This window comes from Numida meleagris, chromosome 2 (assembly GCF_002078875.1).
Source record: "Numida meleagris isolate 19003 breed g44 Domestic line chromosome 2, NumMel1.0, whole genome shotgun sequence".
Lineage (NCBI taxonomy): Eukaryota > Metazoa > Chordata > Aves > Galliformes > Numididae > Numida > Numida meleagris.
This window is the reverse complement of record NC_034410.1, coordinates 119,251,877-119,276,355: the sequence shown is the minus strand read 5'-3', so window position 1 is coordinate 119,276,355 and position 24,479 is coordinate 119,251,877. Positions and strand designations below refer to the sequence as shown.

Below are 24,479 nucleotides of genomic sequence, written 5' to 3'. Positions count from 1 at the left end.
CAGTGAGTGCAGAACATATTTTAATTATTTTCACACTATAATTACCAGGAGAATCCATTTTAGAAACAATGTGCTACTGTGAGTGCTGGGAAAGGTACCCCTCAAAAAAACCTAGTCACATAGCCTGGAAAACTCATTTCGTAATGTCTGAAATAAACACACTGAAGCACTCATTACTTATTTTATATATATATATATATGAATTATACATATTATAAAAACCTTTTTTTTACGTAAATTTATTGGTTGATTTTGAGCAGCCTGCACGTATTCAATGTACTTAACCCAAAGCCAAACATGTGTAACTGCATCTTTGTTCTACACAATCCCTCCTATGAGCTGCCATGACTACCGACTGAATGTCAAAATGCAAATGACAATGAAAGGAGACAGTCTGAAAAATCCAATTTTCTTCTGAGTTCTGAATGGAATTTTAATTTTGTGGGACATTTTGAAATAAGGATCTCTCACCCATGTGAATAAAGGCATTTGTTTTCTTTCTGTACACAATTACAAATGGTGTATGTAAGTAGATTACTTAAAAATGATGTGTTTATATCTCTGCAATAATACAACATACACATTATAATCATGTTAATTAGCAGTGCATTTTAAATTCGAGTGCCACAACAAAGTGAAGATGACTTTTAAATGTCTATGTAAAACTGTTTAACATTAGAGTTTGTAGGTATAACTTGTAACTGTGGAGCTTTTTACTTTGAATTCAAGCATGTATGATAACAACCCTGCTACAGATGCTCTGATTTATGACTACCATGTGGCTTAAATCCCCTTCTGAAAGTATTTATAATAATTCAAGAGTTCTCTCAATTAGGTATATGTGGGAGCAAGGGCTTGTACTTGTTTCATTATAGGATATTCCAAAGAGCTGAATTTCTACGTTTAGACAGACTTAGACCCTGAGTAAGAAAGTCTCTGTACGTAGGAAGCATATCTATAGGGTGTGTTTATGTTTGGAGAAATCTTTGGGTCTAAAAATACCGTCTTGAGGTTTTGAAGGTCTTTGACAGTAGTGCACAGAGTAAGCACAAATGGCAGCAACTCCCTGATGTACCGTGTTGATACAAAGCAGTTTTTGTAAAACTCACTTTTTTTGTTTGGTGCTATCTCATAAGAGTAGGGCAGTGAATTGACTAGAAAACAATCTTTTGGCAGGTCCTCAATTCTAGAACTTGAGGCTACTCCTAGACATTTCAGTGATCAGCATGCCCACAGTACTAATCCATGTTCCCAGCGTTTAAGAACATAGGATAATTTTCTGCTAGTCTTGAATACAGCCCTAAAAGACTACAGATGCCTAAATGGTATGTCAGATGATGCTTCAGTGCATGGCTACATAAACCTTATCTGCTAGCACTTAAAGATGAATAAAATAGGAGTAGATACTGGGGCAATGACCTCTTTTTTTTTTTTTTTCCCCAGTTTAGAGAAATAAATTCAGTACGTGTGAGTTGGTTCTGAAAGTCTCACATGGAAGAGCTTTTTTGCTATTTCCTCTGTCACTTCTCCTAAGGGATCAGATGAGGAAAACTGAGGGAGGAGGCCAGCCAGAAGCAGAGATGTGTGTGAATGAACAGGCTGAGAGGTTGGGTTGATGGAACGTATTTGATGTTGTGAGGCTCCACCTGAGGTACTGACCCCAGTTAAAGGGAAACACGGACAAACAGGAGAGGGTCTAGCAGAGGGTTACCTGCAGCACATGGCCTGTGAACACTTGTGGAAGGCGACAGATTAATTTAATTGGCTAAGAGGACTCTTAAGGCATGATAGGCTAGTTGCTTAGAACTAGAGGGATGATCTGTGAAATCACAGAGCTAATCCCCCCAACCAGGTACTGCCAGATAATAGAAGAAGGAGCAACAGCCACAGACTGTGGCTTGGGATGTTAGCTGTGAGATTATCTATGGAAGATTTCAGAAGCTGGCTAGACAAAGGGGTGATGGTCCTGCTTCATGCAGCAGGACAGGCCAGATGACCTCTAAATGTCCCTCCAACCAGATTTTCAGTTCCCAGAGTAAGCTCATCTCATGCCTATGTGGGAGGTAACGCTTGCTAGCAGCTCCTTCCTTCACTGGTCTCTATCCTACCTCCTTGCCAAAGAACCTCACAGTTTCTTTTTGCCATGTTGCTGTGGTACCACAAGAGAGAGACCCCAGCCCATTCAGCTCCTGGACTTCAGCTGTAGTCATCACCACTTCTCCAGTCATCCTACCTCTTTGTGAAATGCAGTGATTCATGTACCCTTTCAGGTCTGCAAGCAATAAACCATACAGAAGAGATGGAGGCAAAAAATAAGATACATAAAAAGAGATAAAGACTATCATTATAACTATTTATTTATTTATTGGCTTTGCATCACTGGGGGGATTTTGTATGGCCTTTGGAGTCCAAGTCATCATTCCACTCCTAGAACTATTGCAAATAAAATAAAAGTTTGTATATCAGTGAATATTAACTTAGGTGGCGCAAAAAATCCAGGGTCTCTGCAAATTTTGTTATTAAGCAAAACCACTAAATCATATTAGAAAGAGAGACTGTGAATATAAATGTGTCTATTTTAACAAGAACTTGTCACAATTTAAAACATTTATTAAGGTCAAGCCTAAAATCAAATCCAGACCACATAATAAATCTAAAAGTTCTGTTGTGGAGTCTCCTCTGGAGATACTCAGGACCCTTCTAGATGCCTACCTGTGCAACCTATTGTAGGGTACCTGCTTTAGCAAGGGGATTGGAGTTGGTGATCTCTTGAAGTCCCTTCCATCCCCTGTGATTCTGTGATTTGATTGGACATACTTTGCCTTTATTAGTAAAACTTATTAGTGCTGTGTTAACTAATGAAGTGACTACTGTGATGCGATGGATGAAATCTTCAGCAACGTTGACTCCTGCTAGGTGACAAGCATTTCCCAATTTGACACATCCTTTCTTTGTCTGAGGAAAAATACATGCTATGCACGTGTACGACAGTAAAGCTCAATCACTGAGCCGTAGAATTTATCAGTAGGTCTCTATAAGCTTATCTAGAAGACATGGTCTGTAACTAGCAGCACTCTACTGTCACCCGATAAAATGAATTACAATAGTTTGAAGTTATTGCCAGTCCTGAGCTTCAGCTGATTAATGCCATGTTTCACTATCAATCAGAACAATTGTGGATGAGATGCCAGACCTTTTGAAAGTCAGCTGAAAAGTTCTTTTTGACATTGAGTGGGGATTTATCCAACAAATGCTTTCTCAGCAACTAAGATGAATTTTTTGAGCTATTTGCAAAATGTCTGTTATTCTGCAGCTCTCAGATATTTTTTCTGCATGACTAAACTATCTATGCACCTATTATTACTAATGAACTGATTAATATTTTTACCATTGTGTCCTGGCTTGTCTTTAGGCCTATATACAAATATTGGATTGCCTAAAATAAGGAAATAATTATACCACTCAGCAGCATATTACTAAAGTTTATCTGTTGGGCATAGATTATAAATATTATTGACTACTTTAATCAGAGAATGTGTAAAATAAATAATAATTAAATAAAAGAATGACACACTCCTCTTTGAAACCAAGCTGGTGGTGCAAACAAGTTGATATATTATTCAGAATTGATTAAACTGTCTGAGAGAGTGCAGTTGTTGGTACGATACTTTTGTTACACTTACCACACAATTAAAAAAAGAGGAACTAATGGTTAGAGGAAGCCACCTGTGTAAGATGCAGCTTTGCTCAGATTTGTATAATACAAACATGCTGGTTTTTGAAGATCTAAAACAGATGCATAAATGTATAAACTACAACAACTTATGCGGATTTTAATAATGTGACTTCTGAATTAAGTCTTTCATGATTCACCACAGTTCTTCATATTTTTCTACTTTTACACCGTTTTTCTATTTAGTGATTTTTTCCTTTTTTGAAATATTACTGAAGATACAGTTATCTAGATATCACTTGTTGTATCAGTCTGTTTATCTCTCTGTACTTGTCTGTCTGCCTGCCTGTCTGGGTCTATCTACCTGCAGTACTACTCTGCTGCTAAATTCACTGCACCAGCAGTCGATCCCTGTTTAGATGCTCTACTGATATCTGTGGTCTCTGATAGGAGGGTGCCTGGTTTATTTAGAGTAAGGAGACTTTTGCCTGCAATATCTACATTTTCAGGACACTGTGTACCACCACATCCCAGCATCAACACTCTGTGATTAATGGCAAATCAAAACTTCTTCCATGTTTTTCAGCTGGTCCTTTGTAACAGCCTTACCAAGCTTCCAGGGCTGGCCTGCTCATCACACTTTTCAATACATCCTAAAACTAACTGGAGCTTATAATGCCCTGATTTTTCTCTTTTGCTGTGTAATCAAATTCCTTTTCCTGTATTAAAAAGTCTCTTTTCCTGTATAATCCAATTCTCCTTTATTAGTGTGGCTGGCTCTTATATGATTTTTCAAAATAATAAAGGAGATGTTTCCTTCCTAAGCTGCTGCTTCTGGAGATTTAAAGGGAAAAAAAATGGGTTCATCAGGCATAAATCAACATGGGGTCTATTGCTGTAGATCTGCCCTGGTTCAGGACATAATTCTACCAAGATCAGTATTCCTGACCTTTGCACATCTTGTCCGCTAAACTGTGTGGCCCATACACCACAGTGAGTGCTATTTCCTATCTAGTGCCATTTTTTTAATTCACTTGCATGGGAAAGCATAGGAGACCTTCTCTACCATCATCCACCACCATCACTTGGATAAATTATAATGATATGGACAGCAGTTTTGTTGATTGGAGGGCTGCCTGCTGCTGAATTTGGGTGAAGTTTTTAGCAAAAATCATTTCACTATTTCAGGGAAGATGACAACAGAAAAACAGAGAGCTTGCATATGGCAAACTGGACAAATACTGCATTTGTTTGAAAGCTTCTAGTGCTCTGTGCCAGGAAATCATTCCTTCCTTGAAAAATCTGCCCAGGCCTGGCAATGGAATAACTCACTGAAATATCTGATTTCAGGCTAGCTGACTCAGGGCTAGGAGAGACATGTCCAAAACATACAGCCAAATTCTCTGAAGATACTTTGTTCTGGATATGTCTGCATTCACATGGGCTGAGAATGATGCTTCAAGCACTCTTCCTCCTGCTTGCTGTGGGCCAGAGGAGTGCTGGAAACTGGAAAAACAACCATCCTGTGGTGTCAGCTCCTCTGTGTCTGGTCCCTCAGAAGTATAGAGGTATTGTTGAAAGACCACTAAAGGCTATGTGAAGGGAAGAAATCTGAATCTGCCTGGTAGAAGAAATCACCAGTAGCAGATAAATAAAAATGAAAGTAAAAATAATGAAAATAAAAAGAAAATATATTAAAAAAAGATAAAGTCTGTTAAGGAATGGAATGACTGAAAAAGAACCCAGAATAACAGTGATGCTGTGACTGACTGGATAGATAGACCGAGTTGAAAAAGGGCATCAAGGAGATGGACAGGGACTAGAAATCAGTGGGTGGGAGGGATGGAGCCGCTGGGAAGCTGCGATTTGAATGGCAGCCTGCTCAGATGGAAGTTCAGTGTTGGGAAATCAAAAATAGAAGTCTTCCTGACCACCAGCTCAAGCATTCCTCTGAAGTAAAAATGGCACTAAAAGACTATCGGAATATTAGAACAGCAGCTCAGGGACAGACCGAGGTGCATTTGATCTAGTATTCTGTTACCAGGATACTCTTCCTTAATTTTTGCTTTTTTTCCAGGAAATTATACCCATGCAGCTACATAGAAATGTATCAAGTATAATTTTGTAACCTTTGTGTTGTAGATTGTTTCCATTTGCTTCTATAAACGCCTTAAGTTTTATGCTATGGTTCAGTGTTTATTCTCATTATTGCAATTTTTTATCCTCCTTGGCTGCACTGGTCACATCCTTGGTGCAGAAGAGATCAGGATACCAGAAGAGCTGAGACTGCAGAACAGCATTGGTGACCTACACCAAATGATAATTGCAACTTTGCAGCGCACAGGAAAGTACCTCTGACATATTTAATCCTGTTTTTAAGACCTTCCACCACTAGAAGGTGAAAGTCATTGCACTGTTACACTTCTTGAAGATTCACTTAAAAAAAATGTGAATGCACTTCAGAAGGGAACAAAGTGAATCCTCCATTTTTCTTAAGAATTCATTATAGCTATCCTACTTAGAAAATAAGCATGTTTAGCATTAGAACATTGTTTTCCCAGCAGTGAGATATTTGCCTTGAGGACAATATTTTATTAATAAATATTAAACTTTTATTTTTTAAATGACAGTGAGTATGGGGCTCTTTCCTATCTACGACATATAATATCAAAAGCTGCCGGCCTGGAATCCTGACAACATCAAAAATACCTAAATGGATAGAAAAGGTATTAGCTTAAAAATAGTCATTTGTATTACATCTACACAATAAATTGAATGAATGCCAGGATCTGGAGACACAAAACTTTATATTCAAGTGATTATACACATGACTGCTGGGTGGCATTAGTTTTGTCTTCTTTTCACGTGTGAATAATGTAAGAAGTAAATATATCAGAATGGTTAAACGTGATATTTAGTAAATCCTAATAAAATTGTTTACAGAACTGAATTTCACTTCAAAAAATGCATTTGAAAAACTGAAAGAAACCAATTCATGCATTCTATTTTAATTTAAAACATTTCCCAGGAGCATGTAAGGGTTTCTTATAGCTCCATTCAGGTAACTGGAAGATAAAAATACTGAAAAACCACTAATTTTAATTTTAATATACTATCATAGCCAAAATGTAGGTCAATTTTTTGGTGAATCTTTGACCTTGATGTAGTCTCTACAGTTTTTGAGATGAGAAACAATAACCCTAATAATTTTAGACATGTAGGGAATCTTGCTAGGGAAATCATATCAGTCATTGTCAGAGTGGAAACCTGAGATTATGATAAAACCAAGGCAAAAATGATCACTGATGATTTGAAAAACTTCAGAAAGGATCAAAAACAGTACCAAGATCAGAAGTTGTAGCTACATAGTCACCCAGGAGCTAGTGAATATATTTAAATGTAAAAAAACCTAAACATTAAAAAATAGCATTGCTTGAAGTAAAACATGTCCTAGCCTAAGTTAAATTCTCCACTGTAGTCATTCTATGCTAACCAGTATAAAATAAACACATTTGCCTGAGAAATTCCTTAAGGATTATAAGAAGCACCTGAACAGCTCAGAAAGCTAGTATATATTTAGACAGTAAGTTGCTTCATTTCCTGACCTGATTGATATGTTTTTTTTTTTTTTTTGCAAATTCAATGACATGAGACCATTGTTACACATTTCTATACATTAAGGAATATAATTTCATAACACAGTGCTGAAATAATTATAGAAAGTTATGCTCATGTTAATGAGGAGAAAGTCAAATCATAAAAAGAGTAAGGGATAAATCCAGTAGAGGAGGTGGATGTCTATGCTGACATTTAAAAAAAAAATCAGGCTTCAATCTCTAAAAAATTAGAGAATTTAACCAGAGGGTCCCTAATTTCCACCCGTGTCAAATTTTGTCTTTGGTTCCTGCAACAGTTCCTGTTTTTAGTCCAGTGGCTGTAGCATGCAACATCCAACAATAGTTCCACAAGCCAGGGCTTCCCAGGTACTCAGTGGGGCTCATCTTCCTCCTGCGTGCCCTTGCATCCTCCGTTCTCTCTCCAGCATGAAGTTGTTCCCATGGGTAAGCGGACACAGATCAGCTCTGGCACTCTCCAGGGAGACACACAAGAACTAGGGTCACCATAAATGGAGGCCAACCACCAGCTGTTGGGCCAAAGTGGATGCACTCATGGCCACCTCTCTTTCTTCCTGCCATGATGGAGGAGAGAAGACCCCAGCAATTGGTTTTCTGTACTAAAACAAGTGCATAAACTATGCATTTTTTTTGTGACCAACTTGGATTAGAAAGCTACACCTATGAAAAACAATGTTTGGACAATTAACACTGGATCTTTGAAGGCAGGGTAAGTGATCGCTGCTGGTTCATGATACAGTGTTCACTCCTCCTCAAAGAATTGTGCAGAACTCCTGAGAGTGCCAGGATAAAAAAAAATGTGGCTTGGTAATGTAGGATGAAAGACAAATGTACTTGATATATGTAAAGCCTTTGGGAAACACACTCAATTAGAAAAAAAAGTCTTGTTGGAGAATTCCATTTCCAGCTGAGTTGTTGCCTACTGGTCAGACCACAGGGTTATAGACTGGTAACCAACATGCTGCGTAACATTCAACTCTCTTTCAGAGAGTTAATTTTCCTGCTATCTCAATTATTTGCAGTGGCACCATTTTAGGATGCCTCGTTTAAGACACCTAGGGCTCATTTTTTTTTTTTCAGGAGCACTGAATATCTCTTGTTCCTTTTGACTATGAGCTACTAATGCAGCTGAATTAGACTTACACGACAATGCTGCATGGGTCAAGTACCGCCCAGACCTACCTGCCACGGGAACCCTTTGATCTCTGCTCTTCAGCCTACATGATAATGCTTGCTTCTCACAGGAGGCTTTTAGGAGAATTAATCTGTTAATTTTTGCCCAGTCTTTGAAGACTAAAATGTCACCTAAGTGTATTGCTGAATATGACCATCCAATCCCTCTGCTATAATCAGTCTTTTAATTAGTGGTATTAATTTGAAAATGGAGAATTCTTTTCTGAAGAAATGAATATAAATGTCACCTGGGAAAATTTAACCATGCCATTAGATTACATGCATAATTATAGTAAAAAAAAAGTGTGCAAAGTGCAATCTAGAGAAACATGCTATTGTAGTGCAAATACCAAAGAAATGAAAAAAAGATTCCAGGCTAAATTAATTAAGAGAAAACCTGAGAAAAATCAATGTGAATAGATTATAAGAATACATTATTAAACAGAGAAGCATTTAGCTAGACAGAGCTTGTATTAGGACAAGAGAAGATGGATGTAGAGGCAGGAGAATACTTTGGGAGTGTTCAAGTTGCTGATTTTTATTTTTATTTCCTCTGCATGTTATGGGATGTCTTCCATAAGGTGATGGAATAGATGATGCTCCGTTCTCCTGTCTCAGCATTTCATAGGGTAAATAAAGAACTGCTATGAAGCAATATAAACTCTTAAGCACATGGACCGTCAGTAAAATTACTACTGTCCAAATTTTCAATAGCAGGAAGAGTAATCTACTTTTTTAAAAACAGGAAAATAATGTAAATAAGTGTTAGCCTTGAGTTCTTGTGTGAAATGTACTCTCTAGTAAATTTATATTATCATACCAATGATCAAAAGAATGATCAACAGATTAATTGAAGTCTTTCTTCTGCTAGACCCTGAGAAAATTTGGAATGATGGTGTCTCAGTCAAATCACATTTCTGTCAACATTATGAGAGAGTAAACTCTCTTTTCTGAATCTCATCTACATTTATTCTTATTTTAAAGTAATTTTATATTAGTCTATTCAAATATGTAAATTTCTAACAATTAGCATACTGATTACTTGAGTCCATTTATTTGCAAACGGGGAAGAAAACAAGTTAAAACCTTCACATAAAGCCCACACAATATGGAAGGAAGCATGATTAGCCTGAATGCTGCCTGGCACTAGGCCATATGTTGTTTAACCTGAAGCTTGTCACTGCCATTGATGTCCAGACAGCCACTCATGTGCAATTGTTACAGATAAAGCAATTGTTTAAGTGTACTGGCAGGTCAGGGCAAAATCCTTAGCTCTTTGTGGTAAAAAGCCTACTTCTTAAAATAATTGAATCAGTTAAAATCAACAACCATACATATATTTATGACTTTGCATGTACGTTTACATACCAGATAAAACAATAATGCAGTACTCCATTAATAGACAAACTGAGCAGCAACACTGCATCCATCAAGCTAAGTATCTAGATCTGAGCTTGTAGCTAAAACACAAAGGATAAAAGAGAAGAACAATACTCTGAAGCGCTTTTACAATGGTTTAATCAGTCTTACTGAGAGGCAACGTGGGCCTGCCTAAATATTTATATTGCCATAAATTCCACCCATTTGTCACCTCACAGACTTCCTGACTATCTCAAAATAGCCAAAATTAAAACACTCCTTTAACACATTACTCATGCATATCCCATGCATTTCTGTTAGACCAATTGATATAAAAAAGCCATAAGTGAAAAGCCATAATTGATATAAAAAAGACCATAAGTGGGACTACGACTTTCTGTGTGGTAATTTTCTGAACACGTTCTCAGAACAAATATTCTTTAAATTAAACACAACAAGAAAACAGTGTAATAATGACTTCAGGCACATATTCTTTTTGTTTGAGCAGCATCACTGCCTGTTCCACCCTCACACTGCCATGTTGTACATGCTCTAAGATGGATTATACAACTACATACACGGCCTATCAGGTCTGTAGTGACCCCACCCAAAAAATCAGCTGATTTAATGTTCTAAAATGCATCACTTGTGTGCTATCCATATAACCCGAGTTTTATTTGGAAGAAGGAGTCAAGAGGAGAATGCCATTTAAAAGTCTCCAGATTTTCTGCGGTCATATTATGTGATTTTTTTTTAAATAAGACACACATGTATGCATATGCATGCATGTGCCTGGTGTGCATCTTTCATACGTTATGCAAACTAAACAGAAAGAAGGACTTCACTGAGCATTCAGGGTACAACGAGCTCCAGAATTTCTTGTAGCTGTTGAAAATCCCATGTAAGTCAATGGAATTATCTTTGAAAAGGTTTTATTTAATAGATTCTTAAAACAAAATTCCAAACATTTAATTCTGATCCCTATGGCAGAGAATAAACAGATTACCAAGTTAGGTATTTAGCACCTGCCTAAGCTGAGTTATGTGAAGAGTTCTGTTCAGTGGCACTGGGGCTGTTCACATGCTCAAACCCAGACACCTGCTTAAGTGTCTTGCTGGAACAGGGCCAGAAACATAATGGTGGGCCAGCTTAAGTTGATTACAAATGTTCTATTGGCTCCAATGGTAGCAGGGCCTCATCTTTATTGCCGCTTTGCAAAATACAGTGCTTAATAGGGAAAAAATAATCAGGCACTGTGTAGAACTCTTAGTGGTCTGTTGGGTAAAGCTTGGGCACAGAACAAATGCAGCTTATTTAGCAGGAACTGGAAGCATGTCCAGCTGAGAAAACATCTACTCTTCCACAAGACAATAAAATTTCTTCTGTTGAATAAACTCTTAAAATAGAGATGAAATGCTTTATTGTTATATGCTATCTACATTCAAAATCCGTGAAAATAATTACAGTAACGAAGAATGAAGTTTAAAGAAATAAGAAGCTTTTACCTTTGTGAGTTTTAAAGAGGGAAGATGCTTTTATTAACATTTATTTTAATTGAACACTGTTGTACTTAGTGCTTTCACTAGAAACCTGAGCTAGGTAGTTACATTGCTTTTAATTGCTTTTCTATGCTGCTTGTTAGCCAGGTATTAATAGGCAAAGTGGAGTGATACGCCAGCCAGTCTCTGGGCAAATCTAATGATTTCCGCCATGTCTCTTGCTGCAGAAACCTCGATATTTGTGCGCTGAGAGATCATTAATCAAAGGCTGACGAGCCCTTTCTTTCCCACTGACAGCACTTCTAGCAGGGCCTTCTGCAGCGATACGTCTCTGGCAGACGACAAATTATCAATACCGATTACCAGATTGCTGCAGCGGGGAGGGGAGGGCGTGCTCGCACTGCAGGGCTGGCCACAATCCACAGCCCTCGTCTCCCCCTGCTATTCAGGCATCCAGCTGTCTCCTGCCCTGTCCCCAGGGGTTCCACGGCCAGGCTAAAACGCCTCCCATCCGCACCGATTATTCCTCGGGAGCAGAACATCAGCGTTCAGAGAAATAAATGCAGAATGCATCACGTACAGTGCCAGGAGGGTTCAGTGCAACTTCGTGCACCATGATTGAGAGTGGCGACAGTGCACAGAGCGGGAATCTGAATGGGATTTGTTTCTCGGGAAAGGATGGTGTTGGAGCTCTCCATCATCGTTTTGTGTGATTCGTGTGTGCACGACTTTAATGGTGAATGACTGTGAAAACTTCACTGCGTCAGACATAGGTCCTGTCTCATTTCATAGACACACATCCTCCCCCCCCCCCCCCAAAAAAAAAAAAGAAAAAGGAAAAAAAATACGAAAACCCACAAAGTGTTGGGGTTTGGATGCTTCAAGCAGCCGTTCCTCCCACACCCTTCGGTGCCGTATCTCCCACACCCTCACTGCGCCTCTCCGCTCCCCACCCACACCCCAGCCGCTTTCAGACAAAAGGGCTGGGGCCGGGCTGCCCACACCGCCCCCCCGCCTCCGGCCCCGGGGGTGCCCGGACGAGTCCCCAGCGGCCAGAGCGGGGCTGGAGCCGGGGGATCCCGCACACCCAAAGCGAGGAGCGGGGCTGCGCGGCGGCAGGGCGCGGCTCCGTCTGGGGAGGATGGGCAGGGAGGGGCTGCTGGGCTTGCAGCTTCCAAACGCGAGCTAACAGCAGAGCCCCCAGGGAGAGAAAAGCGGGGTGGGACCCTCTAGAAAACAGCCATGAACGGTGCAGTGACCTACTTCCCCCTCCCCGTCCCCCCCCAGACCCACCCCCGACAGACTGCAGGTGCGGACTCCTTCCCCTCGCCCCCCCGCAGTCCCCGGCGCTGGGCTGGGCGCGGCCGGCCCGCAGTGCGCTCCGCAGCCGCCGCCCCCTGCACCGCACTCCGCACCGCACCGCACCCCGCCCGCTTCGCTCCGCGGTACCTTCCCCGGGCTCCCCTCTGCCCCTCGCCACACGGTGTGGTTCAGAAATAAAGGGCAGCGCTGCGTCCGCCCACGGGGCCGTGGGGTGGTGGGGGCATCTCTGAGGGGGGGAGAACTTTTCCGCTCGTTTTCTCTTTTTTAATATGTCTCTATTTTAATATATATATTAACATTATAGATATATTCGGTGCCATAAGATACACTAATCTTTGAAATAATAAAAACCGTTTTGAAAATTAGGCTGTGCTCACACTACCAACCTCACCCATCAGAAAATATTTAATCTGATCTCAGGACGTTAAAAGAGCCCTGCGGTCCCACCCTCCTCCTCCCCCTCCCCCAACTCTTTTTTCTCTTTTCTTTCTTTCTTTCTTTTTCTTTTTTTTTCTTTTTTAAATCCATATAATAAATAAAAAATATGCTTAGCGTTTTCTTGATTTTTCTAAACTTTGGGGCCACTGAGAAGAGCCCCGCAGAGCAGGGAGTGGTGCTAGGAAATAGTGGCAGTGGCACTGGAAGGAAAAGAGATGCATTTTCTTACCCATTGCTGTTTTAGCCATGGTGGGATGTGCAGGCGCTCAGAGGTGCTGAAGGCAAAGGGGTCCAGCTACAGCAGTGCAGAGAGGGAGAGAAGACTGAATAAGGCACTGAGTCAGCAGAGTGGGGCCGTGCAAGAGAAGGAGCAAGAGGCAGGAGCCCATGAATAATTATCACTCCTCTACCCAAGCAGATTGGCTCTAGAGGTCCCCTGACATGACTCCTGCAGAGCCAGAATCTCCGGGCATTAAATATTGATCCACCAATGGTGCTGGAGTACAAAGTGCCAGAATGCAGTTTGAAATGGAAATCAGTCCTTGAATGTCTCTCCCCCCTCGGTCTGGCTTCAGTAGTACATTCCATGTCAAATGTTTTATGTCTTACATGAAAAAAGCCTATTGGCGTTGAAGGCTCTGCTGTTGCTACCTGTAAAACATGCAGAAATGCATTTTAACACAATTTATTCCAAAGCTGTGACAAAAATAAACAAATAAATAAAAAGGACAATTTGAAAGGATTTTCTAAACTGTTTCAATGGAGCAGCTGCCTACGTTACTTTCCCCTCTGCTTCCCATTTCCTACTAATACATGCAGATACCATATACTTTTATGCTGCACAGTTATGTTAGAAACCCCAAAGCCAACCCAGGACCACTCGCTTTGTGCCAAAACATGGGGAACGACATCTGGAGCTGCTTGTGCTCAGGAAGGGCTCTGGAAAGCCCAAACCAGGATAAAGGTGGAAAGGAGTTCAATAATCACTGTGCACAATACGGATAGCCATTGGGAAGTTGTGAGCCTGAGTTACTTGATGAAGAGTTCAGAACGTTACCTAACAGGATTGTTACATGAAAGGGGATGGATGCATTGTAAGGATTCTTTCTGTTCATTTTAAGGATTCTCTTAAGGATGTGGCTGACAACTAAGCACATGTGGGTGGTTATCTGATTAGATAACTGCCAAGTTTCTGCTAGAAACTGGCAGTGGGGTGACCCATATGAACACCTCTTAGGGCTGGGAACAGCTGCTGGCCTAGAAGAGACAGCACCTGAGCCTGTGCTGCAAAGGGGACAACACATGGCCATGTCATCCTTACACTGTCCAGCTGAGCTCACTCCCCTCTGCTGGGACAAACCCAGGCTTACTGCCAAAGGCAGCAGACTACCATGCTGCTTGCAGAGAGGCAGCCATTGGGCAGATTTTCAGAATTTGGAGGACGTAGCTTGTGAGGTTGCTTCATTAACGGCTTCCTTCAAGCCAGTCAAAGTATGTCAGAGTAGAGTTGGGCACCGAGCTGAGTCAGAGGCCAGCTCTCTCTTTTGAGTTACTATTGATCATTTCTGAATTGCGGGAACCAAGTTTTTCCTTTAAGTGTGAGCAGCAAAGTCTGGAAGTGAGCTGCGGGATGAAGGGGGGGTTGAGGGCAAGCAAACGGCCCCGAACAGCACAGCGAGCACAGCGGGCCGCCGTGATTCACCGGCGTGGGAGCCGCAGCGCGGAGGATGCCGCGGTGGCTCCTGCTGGGGCGGCCGCAGCCCATTGGCTCGCGGGGATGCAGGAGCTGGCGCTGTCCGTGGTGCTGAAGGCGGCGGCGCTGCGGCCGGGGCTCACGGGAGGGTGGGGCCGGGCAGACTGCGGGCAGGGGCAGGGCGGAGCGGGCAGCGCGCATCGCCCCGCACCCCTCCGCCCGCCCCCTCCCCCCGCGGGCCCTGCGCCAGCGCAGCGCGGCAGCCGCAACGCGGAGCGCGTGAGGGGCTGAGCTGCCGGCCCCGCCCGGCTCCCGCCGCCCCCCGCCGCCCTCCTGCCTTCCCGGCACCGAGGGCTCAGCTGCCGGGAGGGGACGCGGGGGGACCCCGATGCGGCCCTGCCATAACGTTCCTTGTCGAGCTCGGCTTCCCATCCCCCGCCGCGGCACGCCCAGCAGTCATCCAACCCGCCCTGTCGTCTGCTCTCTTCTTAAAATTTACTTTATTATTTCATTCTGACGTTTCTCTTCTCCGAGCTAACCCAGCCTGCCCCCACCCACCGCCGCAGTGACAGCAGCATCGCCCTGCTCCCTGCCCGGCACCGCCCTTCTCCGCAGCCCCTTCTGGCTGGAGGGGCCCAAAGGGGCTCACACCGGCTCTTCTCCGGCAAGAGGGTATTGGGTTTTTGCCGAGAAAGTGGTGCAAGAAATTGCCTGGCTATCACTGTCATGTCAATCACTTGGCATATACAGGAGCAGCTATTCGACACACCATATATTGTGTCTGATCTGCCACCACTTTTTGATGTTGTGTTTCACATATATCTGAGAGGAGAATGGAATTAAGCTGTAGCATGTTCTAGCAAGGCTAGGACTTGTGTTCTTTCACAGTCTGTGCTTTCTCTTAGTTGACATTAAAATGCATTTGTCGGCTCAGCCTACCTCCAGGTCTATGGAGGTAAAGGCTGCAAGGATGCACTTCAGGGCAAAGCTTCTAAATGGCAGTGGGCTTTCACTGGACACTTCACCTGTGGCCTTGGTCAGATCGTTGAAAAGTCTTTTGTTATACATTTTTTTCACATTTCTTCTTTTCACCATTTGTTAGAAAGAACCTTAATTCTTACCCGCTTGGAGACAAGGAAAGGAGAGAGGGAGGTGATACTGGAAAGAGGAATGTTTATGCAGCACTTTGAAGACTGTTGTTGCTAGGTAAATGAACTCCTTTGGCACGGAAAATACTGTTTGTGCTGGCACCTACAAACAGCAGAGTTGGGAGTAGGTTATGCATCTCCTATTAGCCTGTGCTTTTTGTCTCTGCTGCATAGGCTGAACTTAAGTGACTTGAGAAATTAAGCTCTTACTGACTTCTGTACACCTAACATTTGTCACTAGGAAATACAATGGACCTTATTTAAAGCAGCTGGTTTCTTGCTGTGGTCACTCCTACTTGTTCTTTAGGCCTCCCAAAGCAATTTCTCTTTGTGTCCATGCAATTTTTGAAGACTAATAAGTAATTAGCTCCTGATTTGCTTATTTCATTATTACTTCCACTCCTTCACCCAAATCTATGCTGAAAGATGTTATTCAGATTGTGCAATGAAGTCCTCAAAAGTCAGAGAAGAATGGTGCCTGTGCAACCTTAATTACTCTCCTATGCATATATATTATGATACAGTTTTAAATTATGTACTCACATGCTGTTTTTCCACCAGATTCTCCCTGCATCCATAACAGAATGGATGGGGCTCCCTTGGTGAGGACTATTTGATATTTTATTTTTATTTTGTTCTCATAAAACAGAACCATGGCATAGTCCTCTGTGCCCTTTAAAGCATGAGGAAAATAAAGATTATTTGACAGAATAATTTTCTAACGTGGGTGAAAAAATCTTTTGTCCAGACTTATTCTTCACAGCAGGTTGAGTATAGATTAGAATAAATTAGCATAGTGTGTGTTTCAGTACCCTATGTATTTTAATGTGAAATTTAGAGAGAGGCTACAAATATAAGCATATGTGATTTTGTAATTTGGATTTTTTTTAACTTTTTTTAAATTTCTGCATAATGTTAAAAATATCACATTAAGCAAATAATAAGATTATCTGTGTACTGATGAATACACTGGGAGAAACAAAGACCACTGATAGATATGTGTAACTGTGTCGTATATAAATAATCGTCACCATTTTCTTCCTGAATTACACTTTTCTAATCCTTTCATTTTCCAAAGCAACATATGAGTTATGAAGCAGCAACATACTCACACATTTCTACTAGCATTTATCCACTTCTGAAATTGTGCTTTTTCCTGGACATAGCCTTTCTAAAAATCATCTTGTTAAAGCTTGATAGTGCTCAATAAACTAGCTGCAAACAGTGTCACCATTAGTGATTTCAGTTGCTGAACATTCCACACATTGGAATACTGCAGCTTTAGTGCTAGCCTGGTTTCATGCAGGCTTTTATACTTGCACGACTGCACATGGTGTTATATCAGCAACATTCAGAATCACAGTAGGGAAGTCAAATAATGGTATTGTGGTATTTGTGGATATTTTTTCCAAGAAATCTCTGAGCAATGGCTTAATGCTAACATGGGGATTGTACATAATCAGACCTCCATCGATATCCTTGTCTGGGAGATGTGGGCTAGAGCTGTGCAAGGCTGCATGATTGGAGTGACTTAGTTGCACCTAGACTCTATCCTGTGCTGCAGACATACAAAACACCCTTGGCCTTGTGGAGGAAGAGTGTTTGAAGAAGAAGCCAATTGTGTGGTTCTGAATGAGGTCAGCATGTTCTTGAGAACATGGGACTGTTGTGCTGAATCAGACCAAAAGGCCATCCAGGCATCTAGCCAGTAGCATCTCAACTGTATACCTGCCCCTTTCAAGTCCCCATCAGATAACGGGATCTTCTTGTCAATTACATTCTAGCCTTGGCCAAACTGGTCATCAGCAGCTCCTGAAGGATGCAACCTTAAGGGGAATCCTATGCCTGTGAACATCTTTCAGTTTTCTTATCCTGAAAAATCTCCAAGTAGATCACCACTGGGCAGCCTCCCCAAGTTCTTCCATATTTTCAGAATGCTCACAAAAATGCTGTTAGAGGTGCCCAGTTTGATATCCCCCTCTGTCTTCCCATTTTTTCACATTTGTAATCTTTTCACTCTTCCCTGCCTACATGTTTCCAGATCTGTATTCCTGTGAATTTCTTCCTCTTAATTTATTTCTTCTTTCATTTCCTGTTTACAGATAAATAACTGACTTCTGTCCCTAAAATGGAAACTGTATAGGAAAAGCAGCCATAGGCATAGGTTTAGGAGGATTAACAGAGAGCAAGTATGTATGATATATGTGTGCTAGCAGCCCAGAAAGCTAACCATATCCTGGACTGCATCAAGACAAGCGAGGTCAAAGGAGGTGATTATTTCCCTCTACTCTGCTTTCATGAGACCTCACCTGCAGTGCTGCATTCAGCTCTGCGGCTCCCAACACATGAAGGGTATGGAGCTGCTGCAGTGAGTCCAGAGGAGGCCAAGAAGATGATCAGAAGGCTGGAGCACCTCTCCTATAAGGAAAGATTGAGGGAGCAGGGCTTGTTCAGCTTAGAGAAGAGAGTGCTCCAAGGAGACCTCATTGCACCTTCTAGTACTTAAAGGGGAGCCTACAAGAAAGCTGGAGAGGGACTCTTTATCCAAGAGTGTAGTGACAGGACAAAGGGTAATGGTTTTAAACTGAAAGAAGGTAGATTTAGATCAGATATTTGGAATAAATTATTAACTATATGGGTGGTAAGATGCTGGATCAGACTGACCAGAGAGGCTGTGGATGCCCCACCCCAGAAATGTCCATGGCCAGGTTGGATGGGGCCCCGTGCAACCTGATCTAGTAAGAGGGGTCCCTGTCCACAGCAGAGGGGTGAACTGGATGTTCTTTACTGTTCTTTCTAACCCAAATCATTCTATGATTCTATGATTCATTCTATGATTCTATGACAGTGCTCCTGTTATTCTCCCATCTATTAAATGTATGGAGTTTCATTTCTACAACCTTGGTTTCCTATGGTTTCTACACATTTAGTGACTCTCTAGTAGTCCAGCCTCTCCATATTATCACCGGCTGTAGGTGAATGCTGGAGAAGGCCATGAGTAGGACAAGCACATGCAGTTCTTCCTCAGGGATAATTCCAGCCACTTTCTCAGGAGATTCTTTAGCTTGATACAATTTTACTATTCAGCATCCCTTTACAAACCTTTCTTTCTTATGAGTGCTTGTGCAGTGTGCTTGAACCCATGCTGTCTTTTATGGGTCTCTTATTTACCACAATGCCCTGTGGTGGTCAGTTCTACAAGCTAGCTACCTACCTAGTAAAGTGCAATCTTCTTTTGCTAATTTTAAGCAAATAAGTTTTATTTTAAGCACAATAGGTCCTACCAAGACCTATGTTCATCTCTAGAGCTGGCATGCTAAGTATGCTTAAAATTCTAGAGTCATAGGGTTCTTTACTTTTTTAAGTAAAAGGTAACGGAGAGAAGAATCAGATCCAATTCTCTTTTTAAAATGGGAGGAGTTTCAAGTAACCCTGTGGGCAGGTAGATGATGCAGAAGGAACTAGATTAGACAGACAAGTGACAATTCCGTCCATGGCAAGTCAGAGGTTCGCAGTGAAATTTTCTTAGAATAGAAGTGACAATATTCAGCAGATCTAAATCACAAGTCATTCCAAGACTAGAAGTCCTAGTTTGAAAGTGTCCTTCAAGAAGGCCCTTTTATTTGAAATGAAGTGCATGTTGTCACATTTCTGATTTGGTTTCCTGACTGTAGTCTTTCTGAACAGCAAAATGCCATGTGTAAAGAGAAATAGGCAATGAAGTATGATGCAAAGGTCTGATTCACTTTGTTCTCTCTACATTACTGTTTGCAGAGGTAGGAATGCAATTATTCTAGCTTTCCTTTGCTGATTTTTCTCTTCTTGGGATTGACTAAATTTTTTGTGCTCGTTTATTTTGATATTTATTTATTTTTCTCCGTGGCTAAATTTTGGTTATTAGCTGTTTCATCATGTCTCTTGTCTCATAAACTTTGGCGAAGATGCTCCAAATATATTACAGACCATTTTTCTCTATTAATCAGGCAGATTTCAGGAGAATAAGTGTTATGTTATTACTGGCTCTCAAACAATGATCCTGTTTCTGATACCAGGCTCATTATGTATTCTTTTTGTAACTAAAATTTATTTTTACTTTCTCAGTGATTTATCACTGTATAGACAGCAGATGATAATAAAGTAAAAATATGTTGAGGATATAGAAAATAGATTTTGAATACATTAGTTGCATTTGGGTGAAATTCACACTTAGAGGGAAACAGTAGCAGAAAATGAAGTGTAGGAGAACTATCCTATTTCTAGTCTTGCTAGTAGCCCATACAAAGTTTACAGGAAATTTCACGCAGCACCTGTTTTTGCTCAGAGCTTTGCCAGATTTCATTATCTTAATTTGACATTTTCAGTGTTTCATGTCCAGTGATTGCTTGTTTTGTTTGAAAAAAACAAAAACAAAACCCAAAACAGCTGAGAAGTCTTAGCTGTTTTTGACGGTAAGCTTTAATGTGATAATGTTTTGTTCATTCTGGTGGTCTTCTCTTGGAGACACTCTAACAATATCTATTCTGCAATAGATAATTGAAATATAGCAGACAATTATTTTGGTAGTAGAGAGTTTCTCTGTCTTTTTCACTGTAAAAATCCACTTAACCCTGACAATATTTTAGTGCTTTAGGAAAAAAAAGTGCTTTATACAGATTTTGGGGACATATGTTAAAATCTTACTAGAATCTCTGAAGTTTCTATCACACTGAGGATGCTTTATTTTTTTTAATTGTATCTGTCTCATCTGTTGGTACTGAGAGCTTGTAAGGGAAATAGGGAATGGGATGGACTAAATACTATGCAGAAAACAGAGAACTACAACTGGAGTAATGAGAGAAAGCTGGAACTGTCTGGACCTACAGACTGAAATTAAGAAGCCTTTGGGAGCGTGGGTAATTAGGATCTCTGAGGTAGACTAAGGAAAGAATATGGTTGTGAGATGGGGCCTGGCATTTGTTTGCTGAAAAGATGAAGGACAAGGATTTGTGGCATAATGTGGGGAGGAGGTTGCCTGGCAACCTTAATTCAGCTCCCGTATGATACGTGTGTGATCACATATTGTATTTATGCAGGATTACTGGCTCCAGTGTGGTGCAGGATGGACCTGCTCTGGGGATGCACTGGGGCTGTGTGAGCGATGCCTGCATGACTCCTGCCTCATTTATTGCTTCAGCTTGAGAGTAGTAGTTAATGAATGAAGCAAGGGAGGGTAAAGGAAAGTCATGTGACTGAATTAATGTGCTGATGCACAGGATTTTTCCTGTCTGTTGCTAATATATCCACTTAAAACAGTTTTGCAGTCTCTGTAGGTGAAACCTCTAATAGTCTAATAGCTTCTAATTATCTAATTTTAATGACCACCATTAGAGTCCCAAATCCAATTTGCTCAGCATTCACACCTGTGACTGGTGCTGCAACTTCTGTGTTTGAAATATTGCTAAATACTTTTAAATTACATCTTTGATGCATCAGACGGGACATGTCAAATTAGTGAATATGCATGCCCTTAATCTTTCTGTGCCTCCACTCCATATATTTTTTATAGCAATATTGCATTTTCTTTGCCACTGTGGGTTTTCGTGAAGCTAAATTAATTTGCATTTTTTGCATCACTCAGATGTTGAAGTGACGAGCACTACTGAGAAGCCCTGAAGGAAATTAGTAATTCTGCCATCATAACGCAATTGAATAATAGGCAGTAAACAAAGCATGGGCCACACAATGAGTTATGAGGTGAATGCAAAATATTGATTAACTGTTTGGTAAATTAAGCAGCTGTCCTGTGCAAAAATAGTGATTAAATAATATATCAAAATACATAGGTAAAAGAAGTTTTTATCATCCTTTTACAGGAGAGCTTACTAGGAGGGGGATTAAGTGACATACTGATGCCCCACATGACTTTTCAAATCTCTTGGGCAGGGTTCTTTGTTCTGGCTTGTAGGATGTTCTAAGTTTACAAAGACTTCTTCAGTGTCCATGTTCCTATTTTAAATGCGTAGGGTCCATGAGGGTGTGGTTAGGTAACCTAAAGGTAAATACTGCTTAGGTAGAGCTTGAACTGATGCCATGGAAGACAGTGGCAAAGCATTAACAGCTTGTGGCTGGCTGGAGGCTAGATAATTATCTCTGATGCTACTGCTTGTTATAGTAGAAGCTCATGTAAATAGTTAGCTACTGGCTTAGTAACAACAATAATTGCTCAAAGAGAATAAAAAAACTTTTCATTTAGTATTGATGTATTCTTTTGTCTGATGGTACACTCAAAATGGTTTTTAGTAGTATCTGCTTGTGGCTTTTGCAAGTAAAGGGGTCAGTACAAATCCATGTTTTGGATTATGTAACGTTTCTTCCTGTATCTGCTGGTTCAGCTCTGAACATGAAAAAGCCCATGTACTGCTTGAGTTCCAGCTCTGTGACATGGGTGATGGTTCTCCTGACTGGCATACTGGCATACATCTGTTTTCACCCTCTTTGGCTTTTCTTGTTTTTACTTTTACATTTTATATATGTTTATATTTTTATATGCAAGGCCCCTGTAATGCAGTCCACGTAATGTAGACCCCTCTTGTTTTTGGCCCTGCAGTATAATTAAAACAGACATTTGTGTTTGGCACATGGAAAGAAAAGTTAGCAAAAGACCAATGTCACCAGCAGCATATACTATATATACTTTTTGCTTTGCATAGCATTTTCATTTTTCACGTCTGGGGTTTGAAAGTAATCACTATGTCCAGAAGGAATGAATATCCTCCAGTAAATCTTCAGACAGAGGAGTAAAATTGAGTCTTATTAAAGCACAGAACTTGAAAAGACCATGAGCTATTATTCATATGAGCTAATTCAACAGCCAATTAAAGCAGTAAATCACTTTTATTTTTTCTAGGACTGAAAAACTCCTGTCTGAATTCTGATTTCCTTTTTAGTCTAATACTATCAGATTCAAGTCAAGTAAGGCTTAACTTTAGCAAGAAATGAAAAAAAAGAGAAAAGCTGCCATTCTTTTTTAGTGACTCCATGGTATGCAGCCGCTGTTATCTATCACATTAGATTAAAATCTCCAGTTCATCAGCTGAATGGGTCTGGCTGAGAGTGCATTTTTATACTACTTTTTAAACTTAGATTTTCTTGTATGAAATTCAAATTGTTCAAAAGTTCCTTGAGTGCAAGATCTTGGAGTGGACTTCTTATATTCTTCTTCCAGAGATGTTGGCTGATAGAGAAGTCTGCACGGGTCGTAGTGTTAGCAACCTACAGATTGCAGCTTCACTTAGCACATGAAAGATGATTTTATCTGAAAGGTGAAAAAGAGACATGGCTGAGAGAAGTTCCTGGGTAAAAAATGAGGTTATGAGCTGGAGAGTGAAGCATGCACTTTGTAGGGTAGGCCTTCTGGTTGGAATCTACAGCGGCAGTTTAGGGTGTACTGCTATTGCTAGCCACAGCTGTATTCTATTCTACTATAGAATATCAGTTTCCAAAGGCTAGTAGCTTTCATAATTAAGATATTTCCTTACCCAAAATTTAGAATACCGTATTTCTTTGATGGGTTTCAATGGAAAACCTGGTTACTAAACTGAGTCTTTTTGCTGTCCTTGGTATCCTAGCACATCTAAAATGTAAGTAACATTTTGGTGCTGACTGAAGCTCCCATAACCAAGAAAAGTACACATCTGATATGTCATCATGCAATATGAGGACAGTGCTACTGTAAGATGTAACACCTTAACATGTAAGAACATGACCTTCAGGATGATAACTTTAAGTTCTTGGAGCTATAGATTGAAAGTCAGGCAAGGATCAAATTCTCTTACTAGATGCCTGGTTAGCTCTGAGTTCATGGCAACAGAGGATTCATTGAGCTAGAAAACTTTGATCTCTTTTACCCGACATCCTTGCCCCATTGACCTTTCTCCTTTACAGGAGAACAAAGCAGAGTAACTCCTACATTCTAACAACTCTTTAGCGAAATGGCTCATATTTTCCTAAATGTTTTATAGAAAGGTACCTCATCTTCACCTGAAGGCACTGAGAGATGAAAAAATACCGTCATCTTCACAGAAAAGAGTCTAGTTTCTAATTTTTCTGCCTTCTGCTTTCATGCAGATTCCTTTCAGACCCTTTGATTTACAGGTTATTGTTTTCTGTTACACTAGTGAGGACTACCTATTTCTGGATCTATGCCTCTGTATTGGACCACATTAAAATGCAGATGTATTTTATTTGAAAAAGATAACAAACTTATTTGTCCAAGAAATCATCTACATCTTTATCACTGTTGTTAGTTTTCAAGTTAAGTGATAAAATGAAACAAGTATTCTTTTACATCTGATTTCTAACAGTGTTGTTTCATTAATTATCAGACCCTGCAGTTTGCATGTCTCTTAAGTAGCTTTACACTGATTTGCAGGCAAGCATAAGATACCTGATGTTAATTAAGCACTCCCTGACATGACCAGGATAAGCAGTAAGATCCTCAGTAGGCCACTGCATGAGCATGAATATGTTTTAGAGCAGGTATGTCTGCAAAGAACTGGG

General features: G+C 40.7%; 1 protein-coding gene across 1 annotated transcript in view; it reads right to left on the bottom strand.

The window, feature by feature from the left end:
* STMN2 (stathmin 2) overlaps window positions 1–13,552 on the bottom strand; it is a 34,234-nt gene extending 20,682 nt beyond the window's left edge. Inside the window, exon 1 of the mRNA XM_021387670.1 lies at window positions 13,330–13,552. Coding sequence (XP_021243345.1) covers window positions 13,330–13,348 — 19 coding nt within the window. The 5' untranslated portion in view covers window positions 13,349–13,552. The remainder of the gene's footprint in view (window positions 1–13,329) is intronic.